We start from the raw sequence: 12,706 nt of genomic DNA, 5'->3' as shown, positions 1-12,706 counted from the left end.
ATAGCTCTCCTCCGAGGCGAAAATCAGGGCCTTAGACATGCCATTATGCACGAAAGGAGGAAGCGTAAGCGTGGCAGACCCTTATTTGAAGAGCTACGTGCTGAATCGGGTTCCAAATCACAGTTCTACAGTCCTAAAAAGATCGAGCGAGCTCGTGAGCTCCAGCGAGAGAAGGATCAGGGTAAACGCGATGAGAAGGCACGGAAAGCATAGGCAAAACTGAATAAAGCACTTCAGAGGGCAGAGAATGATAGGCTACGAGCGGAACAAGTTGCTCAACGGGCACAGGACCGTTAGATTAGGGCGGCAGAAAGAGAGGTAGAGCTTGCTCGACGTAGGGCCATTCGACAGGCTGATCGTGAAGCAAGATCGGCACAGGCACAGCTTCTCCAAGAGTTAAAAACACCTCGAAACACCAGAAAACGAGCAAAAGAAGCCTCTCCACAGCAAATTGTACAGCCGCAGGTAATCAGCAGCGATGTGGAGGAGCTAGATAGCGATGGAGAGGAATCTGAAGGAATGGAGACTCAGACGCGGCGAGGTCGCATTTCCCGGCCACCATGATATCTTAAGGACTTCGATTTGGGCCCTAAATAAGCTTATAGTATCTCAGAATGTCATAACAACAATTTTTTCTAAATCTCTATTGTATATGGGCGCGAATGGCTGCAAAACTGAGTGCCCATCGCGAGCGCTTATGACGCGATGGACCGTGCAAGGAGTGGTGCCGTGCACGTTGTGGGGAAAACCCATACGGGTGTTACCCGTATGATACGATAAAGTTAGAGTAAGAAAACAGTTGTCAGTTGAGCTTGTATCATAACAAATTTTTATGACTTAGATACATCTTACCCTATAAAATACAGGTAAATCCGGAGTGGTTTACACTTTACAGGTTATTTAACGACAAGGCTGAGTGCTAGTACTCCTACACCAGCTGGAATTTGAAAGTTGATGTTCCAGTTCAATGATTTCATGACGTGGCCAAGGCCTCCTGAACTTAACTCTTCTAAATTTAGCACCTTCGACTCCACGTCCCACGAGCCGCGCCGTGTTTAGGAATTCAAACTTTCCCAAGCATTTCTCTAGTTAACACTAGGACCGCGGAAGTTTTAGATCGAAAAGACAACCAGGCCAAGGCAGGTTTGAGCTTACTACGTTGCAGAATCATACCCCAAGTTTTGTGCACTACTGCCTGGCGCAGCAATCCGCTTCTCTCTCGGCGTTGCAACGCTCTAAAGACTTCAAAGTCCGAAGTCCAAGTCCATCAGAAGTCAGAACCGAAGCACCGCGTTGAAATCGTCCCTCTATAACGTCAAAGATCCTTCCAATCATCCCCTCCATATCTCCCCGCACCGCTTGGTAGACGTTTGCAATGCAAGATGGTGGAGGAGGCCAGTCCAAACCGGGCCTACTAATACGTAGGAAGCCTTGGACAGTGGCTGGCCGCCTGGCCTAGCTAACAACGCGTTATGATCAACGAAAGCACGCTAGCGCCGCAGCGCCCCAATCCTGGGGGCATTACGGCCGTCTCTGAACCTCCGTTGGAGTTTGAACCTGGCAATCCTCCCGCGGGTCATTCGGTTATTCTGTCTTTATGTAAATGACTTTCATGCGGTAGCTGGTATTACTTATTCTTTTCGTATCGATTGATTTGACGCATTGGTCTGGCTACGGTGCTAGGCTACCATTTCATCGATTGAGGTGCCTTGTTGTTATACAGACCGAAGAGAATGGCCTGAGCGTGTAGCCTTTATCGCGTATCGCAGTTGGACTTCGGGGAACCATTTCGTCAAGATGCCGCCGAGATATAGGCACGACAATACGCCATGGATGAAGAGCGTCTTGATCCCCCTCTGGATTGTCAAGAATATCGTCAGGATCATCATGATCGGTATCTATGCGGTCGCCTTTGGAGCCGTGGACCATTATACGCACACCAGGATCTACGACGTAGCGTGAGTCTAGCTCTAGAAACATCAAACGGCATGAGTCTCAATCTAACATTTGAACAGCGTCCTTTCAATCCATATCGCCCTATGCGCAATCTCCGTGGTCCTCGACATCACGTCCTTAGTGCTCTTCGCGAGACAAATGCTAAGCCCGAAGGTCTTCCTTGTTTTCAGCATCGTTCAGGCCCTGATCTGGGTCGGCAGCTATATTCTTAACATCTTCCTTGCTCTTCGGGACGCCACTGCTGCCGCCATTGCCTTGACCATCGTTCTTTGGTAAGACTCTCTTGGGGTCATCCGTTTTGAACCGACTTTTTCACGTACTAATCCTGCCTTTCTAGCCCCGCCTACGTCGGTGCCCTCTTCTACGCCTCCACCGTTTTCTACAGGTACCGCAAAGCCGGCAGCCGCGGCGCCTACACTTCCGTCGCCAACCCCACAAACCTCCAATACCAAGCAACCAGCTTCGCACCCCAACAAGTCCTCTACGAAATGAACCCACAACAACAAATCTACCAGCAGCCGCAGTACGGCGCCGGATCGGAGTACTACGCCCAGCACATGCCGCAGCAGGTGCCACAGGAGATGCCGCCGCCATACCACGACCACTCGCAGGAGCAGAGGGGGATGCCGCCGCAGGGGAATCTGATCCCAGTGGTGACCAACCTATTCGGAGACGCCCACTCGTCGTTGAATCCCGCGGGCACGCCGCGGCTGAAGAACTCAAGCCCGACAACGGTGGAGTTGGAGTCGCCGCGGCAGTGGAAGGCACTAGAGGGGGCAGCTCCGCCGTATGTGCTGCAGGCGCCGGAGCAAGAGTTTGCGGCGGGCAAGTGATGTTCGGTTGGGATGTCAAGTTTGGTTCTGGTACATGATATGGCGTTATGTTATACTGTATATATCCGTGGGTATCGGTTCTGGGCAGGGGAGATCATATACCATTAGATGTCTAGAGATCTGGCATATCCGGATGGACTTGGATTGTTCATCATTCACTGTAGCTCTCGTTAGGGCATGGCGACATAGATAGTTGACTAAGATAACCGTTGGTTCCTATTTTCTGCCTCTCTGAAATCCTGCTTAGCCCCCCTACCTCCTTCCCGGCTCTCATTCAAGCTCAAGTTTTCCGTCGCCCGGGACATCAGCGTCCCCGACTCTTCTGCTCCGCCTTCCTTTCTATATCCCTCGCCTCCTCTTCCGCGATCTCGTCAACATGTTTATTCTGCTTCCTCCTGAAGCTCCTCTCGCTTGGTCTCGACAACTGAGATATCTTCAAATCCGATCCGTTGAAACATCTTCCCAGTTAAGTACCGGTAGGCAATGTGGCCCGTAACCATATCGCTGACATCTACGTTCTCGACGGGCCCCGGAGCTTTCATAGCTACTTCACATTATGAAGCCTATCTTCTACTGACGTCGCTGTCTCTTGCGGGGGCTAAGTCCTTTCCAAGCATTTGAAGCCGTCTCTGCTGCAGCACGCTTAGGACGCTCTCTGCGCACACCCTGAGACTCAAAAAAGGTATTTTGAGCATCGACTTGTGCAAATTTTTCATCGTAGAAGGCTTTCATATCTCCAAAGTGATAATTCCATGCCATTGTTGGAGTGCAGGAAGCATACACTCCGCTTGTAGCGAGAGCCATATTTCGTGCTTCAATCAGTTCTGTCGGGTCCCTTTCCTGCCCTGTCTCCGCCAAAACATTGGCCACTCTGTTAGAGTTACTGTAGTTATGTAGAGTGGGCTGAAGCCGGCGACGCTCGATGTCGCCAAAGAACTCTTCCAACGACGGAGGTTGCCAAGCAGACTGTAGAGGGGGTTGAGCCGTAGTAGTAGACACAGAAACAGAGACAGGTGATGATAAATGAGATGGAGTAGGGGAAGCTATAGGGGTAGGTGCAGGGATCGACATAGATATAGAAGTAGTTGTAGGATTCGTAGCTGGTGCAGTTGTAGAAACTGACACCGTAATGGCTGTGCTTGTGTGTCGTAAGATCTCAGCAAGCGTTTGACCCTGGGGTTGAGGAGGAGGCTGAAATTGAGGGATAGAAGGTCGCACATGTTGTTCAAAGCCTGATGGATCTCTACGGGTTGATGCCTCATTCCTCCTCGGCGTACCTCTTGTTTCAGCAGGAAGCGACTCGATGATAGACCGGTATGGCCTTGGAGATAGACGTATTGACTGTCCTTGCTCACGTTGATAGCGCCAATGATTGTCGTAAAGGAAATTTAATCGTAATGTCGATCCAGAATTCCTCATATCTTGTAGCGTATGACGACACGGAAGACCATTCGTCTTCTCAAAAAGGCCAGAACAAGGGTGCCAGTTACGACGTTGTCTTTGCTCGTTCTGGAGCAGCAGATCCTGCTGCCGGATGCGCGCAATAGCCGGTGGCGTGAGGACGTCATAAATCCTGGGAGGTAGGTATGGCATTGACTCCGGTTTGTGCTCAGATTTGGCGCGCTGTATCGAGGAGATAAGGTCCATCCTGTATTTGCTGTATTGACTGTCGATCACCCGCTCAATCCTTTGAACAACTTGTATTAAGTCGCCTCTCGAAGTCATGAGATAGTCCTTTAAAACCTTGTGCATTCCTCCAACAGGAGAAGTAGTAATTGCGTTGTAATGTCGGTGATAAGACGTCCATGCAGCTGCCCACTCGGTGCGCGTGTGGTATTGATTTTCGCATAGATATGTGCAAAGTTCTCGTTGGTCAGCATAGTCTTTCAGTAGTTCGTCCCACTTGAATTGGAACTCAAGTGGTCCCTTGACGTAGACAAGCTGTTCTAGTTAGGTCTATTGTATCTTGTTTATAGTCAGAGCTGGAGCATACCTGGGTCCAACGCTTCATAAATTTAGCCCGTTTATCGGCGATTTCCTGCTTCTCCTCTCTTGTTACTCCATCAGCGCTTCGCCAGACCTGTTGAGTCTTTGTCTGTACATCCTTGTTGATATGCCATACGCATAGGAGTTGTGGGATCCTCGGAAACAGAGTGTAGGCTGCCAACTTCAACGCATCCACCTGGTCGCTAATGAACACCCGTGGTTGTAGTGCTCCCGTCTTAAGGAGGAAGTTTGAGATTGCCCAATGGTAGTCTGCTTGTGTCTCACTGCGGAGGAAGCAGAAGCCTGCAGAGAAGAACGTCTGTAGATTGGTGCAGCCGAGTATGTGCAACAGTGGGAGTTTGTACTTGTTGGTTCGGTACGTACAGTCCATCAACAGGACATCGGGATTCGCAAGCAGCAGCTCGATCTGCTTCTGGTGGGCAAAGAAGAGACCTTGCACGTGATGATCTGCATCCTTCTTGACAGCGAAGACCCATTCCGGCGTGGACAGGTTATCTAGCAATGTCTCAATCGGACTCCTCCCATTTAAGTGCTTCTCTCTGATTGCCTTCCTCTCGCTGCGAATATCGGTGGCAGAGACTAGCGTGTCCGGATCCTCCTTTTGAATGGCAGCCATTATCTGCATCGGCCGTACCCCGGCACGTGTCATTGATTCAATTGTGTCTTTCTGCGCCGATGTCCGCCTGCGATAGACATTATGCGCGCTAGGGTTAAGTGATCGGGGGTGGTTGTGATGCTTGTGTATAACCTCCAGCTTCCACTGGTCGTCGTTTTTGTTCTTGAATATGACAAGCCTAAAAGTACACCCTATTGAGCGCGTGCTTGTGCTCAAAATCTTTGCCCTTGACTGATAGTTTCCGGATCGATCACAGTAGTAGTAATATCGCGTCTTTTCATCAGAATGGTGAGGTTTGCTCCGTTTGAGTTGGAAGCCGTAGCCATGCTGCATGCCATGGCTTCTGAGAGCATTGTAAGCTTCTTCATAGGACTCGTAAAGATAATCTGGAGGAGGGGCGATATCCTCCATGCTGAGATCTATGAGAGAAAGAACAAATTAGGTGTTGAAGTTGTTCTAAGTTAGTTAGTTAACAGGGAAAGAACAAGTTAATTAAGGAAGTGGAACTAGGTATGCGCTAGACCAAATTAAGCATTTAATTTCCACTAATTATGGCTAGCGCAGGGGGATAATCTCATGGGGGGAGAAAATCTCAAAATCGGGGGAAAATATCACTAGCCTTAAATATTACAAATATAATTCAGTTGAACTGTTTCAGATAGTTCCTGGACTGGTAGCACGCCCACCGCCCTTTTCGGATGGGTTTTCCGCCACAATCTCATGTCCCAAACTCCCAATGCCAGGAATGGAGAACTAAGGGCATACCAAAGACCTTCCAAGTTCTCAGAGGAATACTCTGAGAATGCTATCCTAGATCATTGATCGAGGCCCTTCAGACTGATATTACCTGAACGGCTGACCACAGAGATGGATACTGCACGGCCTGCAGCAGGACATGATGCGGTCTGCGTGCTCCTGCCTGTTGTTGTTAACAGCTGGTAACTACGGCATCCTTTAATTACTAGTTAACTAATATGGATTGGGGGACTCAACCGACCTATTTTAATCTCGATCATCTGGATGTCAGCCCTCTAGCTCAACGTCATTATCAGACTAAGGCTACCCCTTTAAAACTTTTGAATGTCCCCAAACCAACGGAGGATGTGACCTTGTCCTTTCCATGGGAATTTCAGATTTGCGAGGACTCCGTCTTGGCTTGAATGGATAGACCTAGCTTCGCACGTCAGTTTTGTTTGGACCATCCAGTCAATCCTTCGCTAGAGAGAAATCGGTGGCATTTCCCAGGGCCAGACACTTCTTGAAAAGACCAGGTAAGAATGTCGAGCTGTTGCAAGCATCTTCCCGAATATGCTAGGCATGTGTTTGCTGCTCATGTGTTAAGTGCTAGTAATCGACCATGATTTTGGGTAGGAAAAGCAGATAGAATCAACGAGATAGAGCGATTGATTTGGTTTGTCCTAGTACTTTGTCCTTTGGTAAGAAAAGACAATTTCTCTCACACTGAAGTAAATTTCTTTCGCTATATCCAAAGTCGCCAACTTTTTGAGTCGATCCTCCAACTTTGATCTTCTAGTCTTGAACACCTCCATCTCCTTCCTGAATACCCCTGGTATGGAGGAAACGGCTTTCACAGAGCCGCAAGCGGGCCCCCCTGTACTTCTGCAGAACAGTGAACACCGTGACCTTCTTGATATCGTCGACAAGCTTCGCTCTACAGGCATAGGCCGCTTCATTGATCTGCCTCAAATCATCATATGTGGCGATCAGTCCTCTGGGAAGAGTTCCACCCTGGAAGCCATTTCAGGCATGTCTTTCCCGACAAAGGACACTCTCTGTACCCGATTCGCAACGGAACTTATTCTTCGCCGAAGTACTACGGTCGGTGTCAAAGTTTGCATCATCCCGAGTCCTGAACGGTCCGAGATAGAGAAGGAAGAGATAGGGAAGTTTTCTGTCGCCCTGAAAGACCTGGATATCGGTCATGTCATCGAAAGCGCAAAGGCCGTGATGGGAGTAAATGGCACTGAAAAGGTCTTCAGTTCCGACATCCTCCGGGTCGAAATTTCAGGACCGGAGCAGCCTCATTTGACACTGGTGGATCTCCCAGGACTGTTTTCTGCTGCGAACAAGGATCAGTCTGACGAGGACGCAAAAATGGTTGAATCTCTTGTGATGTCGTACATGGAGAAGCCTCGAAGCGTTATTTGCGCGGTGGTGTCCGCTAAAAACGAGTTCGCGCTTCAATCTGTTACCCGACTTGCTCGCAAAGTTGATCCAAACGGCCAACGTACACTTGGCCTCATCACAAAACCAGACACACTGGATGAAGGTTCAGAAAGCGAACAGTACTATGTCCATCTCGCCCAGAACAAGGATGTTACGTTCCGCCTTGGATGGCATGTCTTGAAGAATAGGGACTTCAACTCTCGGAATGCCACTACCGCAGAACGAGACAGGTCTGAGGCCAATTTTTTTTCCCGAGGCGTCTGGACTTCTCTGGCACCATCTCAACGTGGAAAGGATGCCCTTCTGGTCCGGCTCGGCGCGATTCTCCGAAATCTTATCCTTCAGCAGCTTCCTAGCGTTCTGGAAGATGTCGAAATCGAAGCGAAACAATGCCAAGATACACTGGACAAACTGGGTGTAGGACGAGAAACACTAGCTGATCAGCGGCGTTATCTGCTCAACATCGGCCAACGTTTCTACAACCTGATCAAGGCTATTGTAGACGGAGTGTACACCGATCCATTCCTTTCAGACGTCACAGCTCAGGGCGTATACGAAAGGCGCCTTCGCGCAGTGGTGCAAAACGCATTGTCGGACTTTTCGGAGGAGATGTACTCGGAAGGCCATTCTCAAACCATTGTCGAGAACACATCCCCCGATAAGCCACGCGAAATATCCCGCGATGACTATATCGACGAGGTACAGATACTCATGAGAAAGAGCAGAGGTCGCGAACTGCCTGGCACATTCAATCCCCTGGTCGTTGAGGAACTCTTCTCAAAGCAATGCAAGCCATGGAGGGCCTTGATTTACAAGCTTGTTGGTCGGATCTTCGAGGCAGCGTTCTCCGCAGTGAGCGTTACCCTGAAGCATATCACCGACATACATACTGCGGAAAAGCTTCTCACAAGGATAATCAACCCATCATTCGATGGCCTGAAGAACGAGTTGAATACGAAAGTGGACGAGATTTTGGACCCTCACCTTTGTGGTCATCCGACTACGTACAACCACTACCTGATCGACACTGTCCAAAAGGTTCAGGCTGAGCGTCGCACAGCGGCGTTGGAGAAACGGCTTTCGGCTTATTTCAACGACAGCGGAGCATTCCATAAGCATGGAATAGAATACTATCATGTCAATATAAAAAGTTTAGTCCAAATGCTCTCCGATCACACGGAGGTGAACATGGATAAATTCTCTTGCTCTCTTGCTACTGATATGATGGAAGCGTACTACAAAGTAATGTATAACACTTGCACAATTGAACTCGCACTAAACTTGAGTAGGTTGCTCGCAAAACAGTTGTCGACGAAGTCAGCGTTCTTGCAATTGAGCGATGCCTTCTGCAGAAGTTGCCTGAGTTGATATCTGCTCACATCATTTGCGACATGGACGATGATGAGATACAACATATTGCTTCCGAGAACCAAGATTCCGCACAAGAAAGGGCACGTGCGACCACGAAACTTGGGATCCTCGAGTCGGGTCTCATCGAGTTGAAGCGTGTGAACAAGTACCACGTTGCGGGAAACCAGTTATTGCGTGATCGGTCTGCTTTTCACTTCTTGGAGAAGACAAGCACGCAGTCCGCTTTGAAAGGGAAAGAGGAAACTCCTTCCCTTCAAGAATGTGAGAGTCCTAACCTCTGTTCACCCTCTCGAGCTATATCGGAGCAGGAGCGTGATTAAATTTTTTTCACGATAAAACCCAAGAAGAGATAGAAGATGGGAACGAAGACAACAGGAAAATTCGCTTTCCTGGATGACGATGAGACTCCTTGATGATGCTGTAGTCATTCAATTGTGAGACACTGGTCTTGCATTGTGAGTGTATGGAGCCCCTTTCTCTTCAGCGGCTCGCTGAAGCATCGAGATTTGAACGTTTATCGATTTCGTTGATTTGAAGGGCATCCTGTGCATAATTAGCTAGCAATCTAGCATTATCATCTTCGTTATGGTACAACAATCTAGTTTATGCTTTGCCAGTGCAGAAAACGCTGCTGTGAATTCTAATCGTGGCCAGATATTCCATTTGCAGGTGGATGGGTGATGTGTCTGGAGACTCCTTGTTGCCTTGTATCCTTAGAACCACTCCAGCTCCAGCTCCTGCTCCTACCGTGATCCTCTAATACCGAAATTGAACCTCAACCTCTGTAACTGAATGTTAGACATCGAAACTCGTGATAAGGGTCTCGGCTCTTGATGATGAGAATCTCATAGTTTGCCATCAGTCTTCAAGCTTGGCGTTTGCATTGGCGTTGGTAGCATCATCATGATGCCCCTCCTTGTTCGGAGGCACGAAAATGGTCAGCTCACCCTTAACCAACCACCTCAGTTATATTACAACCTGGATCTACACTTGGTACAACGTGCAGAACAGAATCAAATGCTTGATTTATCCTTCAAGGTACCATAGGTTCTACAAGCATGCTTGTCTCAATTCGATTTCGTTGCTGAAGTAGTCGTTGACGTTGATCACTCCACCTCAGCAGCTTCATGTCCAAGTCCATACTACCGGCACCGTATACATTATGACACGCTGACGGCCGTTTCAGCCTCTCCTCCAGAACCGGCGCTTTCCATTAACTTCAGCGCAAGTCCATTCGCTGTATACGGGAGCACGCAATGGCGCCTTCGATCATTCGCCTTCCGAATGGACGGTCTCTCACCGTAGACACTGTTTTTGGTGGTCTATACTTCAAATACCACGAGTTCTCCAACCACGTCGACCCCCCCTCCCTCCTCCCACGTGGCTGGACCGTCGTCCTCAACTCTGCTGATGAAGAGGTCCCAAAATCCGAATTCGAATCAATAGACCCAGAAAGCGAAGAACACGACCCGGAACGGCAGCCGATCCGGTCGACTCAATCCTACAGCCACGACGAGTCCATGCGACCGCGTCCTCGCACGACACTACACCGCTTCAAACGCCCATCCCTCCGCAATGACCATCTCTACATCTCGGGGATTTCACACCCGAGCAACGAAGAGTCCCAACCGACGCAATCGCCGACGCGGCGGATCGCCATGTTGCTGTGGTGTACGCTCCTATGGTACTTCCAGCAGCCTCCGCCAGATCCGTGGATGAAGACAGCGGAGTCGACGAATACACCGGATCAGGGGAAGCCGAGAGGGGATTGGCGGATTAACATCAATCAGGAAGGAATTCTCAAAGGGGGCAGGACCTTGCAGAAGTTGGAGCGTATGGGGCTGATAGCGAGCGAGGACAGCTGTGTGGGCGCGGAAACGGACGAACGGTCTGGGGAAGGGTGGATGGACATGTTCGTCAGCCAGCGGTCGTTCTGGCAGATCGATCCACGGATCTTCCTCTTCAGTCTATTACCGATATCGGCCTTGCCGATTCCTTCGGGCACGCCACATACCTCTCGCCCAAGCTCCCCAGGCCGGCATTCGGATGCAGTACTCGATACTGGCATGGTTCATGGGTTATGGTCTTCGAGCACGCCTGATCCATTCCATTCAACCAGCCATCTCCCTACCTTTTACCCTCCCGTACCTCCGCAATACATCTTCACCAACGGCGTCCGACACCCTATCCGCCCGAAACCACCACGCCAAGGGGAGACTGTCTATATCCGGTTTGTCCCTAGTGTCGGTCAATTTCTCTCCTTCCGCGTCGCCAGTTCCTCCCGCAAATCCCCGGCATTCGAAGGTCCCAGGGCCATGAGCATCGACTCCCGCGTTACAACAAGCACGATGTCTGACACCGTGGTGCCCTCCTTCCAAAACCTTGATATCTCCCCTTGTGACCCCGATCTCCTCCATCAATGGATGAACAACCCCCGCATTAGCTACTACTGGGGCTGCCAAGGGCCGCAAGAAATCCAAGACAAATTCCTCAGGAGCGCACTCAAGAGCCGCCACAGTTTCCCGTCGATCGGGTGTTGGGATGGACGACCGTTTGGTTACTTCGAGATATACTGGGTCAAGGAGGATAGCTTGGGGAAACATTTAGGTGGGGGAGTGGGGAACTATGATAGAGGGATCCATTGTTTGGTGGGGGAACAGGAGTTCAGAGGGCCGCAGAGGGTGAAGTTGTGGCTGACAGCGTTGGTACATCATTGTTGGATATCGGATAATCGGACGGAGGTAGTGGTGATGGAACCGAGAGTGGACAACAAGAAGTGAGTACCCAATCGATTGCATTCGAATCACAGACTTGCTGATTAGGAACCTCAGACTCGAGCAATATTGCCTGGAGGTTGGATTTTTCAAGGAGCAGGAGGTGACTCTCCCGCACAAGCAGTCATACTTGTTGAAGATTCGGAGAGATACTTGGGTTGCGCCGGAAATATAATACCAGGTATAGGCATATGTATTGGGCAAATTGACTGCCAGCAGGCAGTATACATATTTACCGTGGAAGCAAGTAAATAATGCAAGAAATTACGAATACTTCTCCAACTTTCTCTCGCTCCTATGATCCTGCATATCGAGTTTTGAGAACATAAGCCCCTCTCATTCCATTCCCATCCTCTTGTCTCATCACCAGCACTTCCCAATCACACTAACAATGCTTTGACGCCCAATGGAAGCCCCCACGACCCTAAAGCAGGCGCCTCGTGCCCAAAAAATCCGGGGCATCCAATCGCTGCCGGCATCCTGCAGACCTGCACGTTCCTTGGCCGTTCTCAGGTCGTTGGAATGCCAGTCACTGCGATTCTCCGGATCACACAGCATGCATTTAGGTGGTAACGACCATGTGCGGCGCATGCGGTAGGAGCCTGGAACGGTGATTATCGGAAAGGCTATGCGGAGAGGTGATGCGCGTTGAGGATGGGCTCGGAGTGCCCCTCCTTAATGTCGTCGTTCAGGTCAACCCTGGAATCTCGGGCGAGAATCGGGGGCAGATGGCGCATTCATATCAGCATAGCCTGGAAGTTGATGAGCACGAACTTCCTCCAACCTTTGCAATTGAGTCCAATTTTGCGCATATCAAAGACCCAAAGTATTTCGGTTTTGTTTAGTACCTTTTTGTCAATATCTCTTATCAGCGAAAGGTTGATACTATCACTCGACCTTGATACTTGCCCCGCCATCATGGCAGCGTTGCAGAACAAGCTCGCCGAATTGGCAAAGTATTC

At 49.7% G+C, this 12,706-nt stretch overlaps 3 protein-coding genes across 3 annotated transcripts; all 3 read left to right on the top strand.

The window, feature by feature from the left end:
* Positions 1-1,797: 1,797 nt before the first annotated feature.
* On the top strand, positions 1,798-2,789 carry P152DRAFT_393745 (uncharacterized protein; the record flags this gene model as incomplete). The annotated part of the gene is made up of 3 exons (XM_033676216.1): positions 1,798-1,958; positions 2,016-2,228; positions 2,294-2,789. 3 exons carry the CDS (start codon positions 1,798-1,800, stop codon positions 2,787-2,789), a joined length of 870 nt encoding a protein of 289 aa, XP_033535463.1.
* A 4,195-nt stretch (positions 2,790-6,984) lies between these two features.
* P152DRAFT_394067 (uncharacterized protein) lies at positions 6,985-9,290 on the top strand (the record flags this gene model as incomplete). Its single annotated transcript, XM_033676234.1, has 2 exons — positions 6,985-8,841; positions 8,889-9,290. 2 exons carry the CDS (start codon positions 6,985-6,987, stop codon positions 9,288-9,290), a joined length of 2,259 nt encoding a protein of 752 aa, XP_033535462.1.
* Positions 9,291-10,226: 936 nt separating this feature from the next.
* P152DRAFT_472639 (uncharacterized protein) lies at positions 10,227-11,919 on the top strand (the record flags this gene model as incomplete). The annotated part of the gene is made up of 2 exons (XM_033681166.1): positions 10,227-11,746; positions 11,802-11,919. The coding sequence occupies 2 exons, from the start codon at positions 10,227-10,229 to the stop codon at positions 11,917-11,919; spliced, it is 1,638 nt and encodes a 545-aa protein (XP_033535461.1).
* Positions 11,920-12,706: the final 787 nt, after the last annotated feature.

This window comes from Eremomyces bilateralis (assembly GCF_010015585.1).
Source record: "Eremomyces bilateralis CBS 781.70 unplaced genomic scaffold P152scaffold_6, whole genome shotgun sequence".
NCBI lineage: Eukaryota > Fungi > Ascomycota > Dothideomycetes > Eremomycetales > Eremomycetaceae > Eremomyces > Eremomyces bilateralis.
This window is presented reverse-complemented; position numbering and strand designations above follow the sequence as displayed.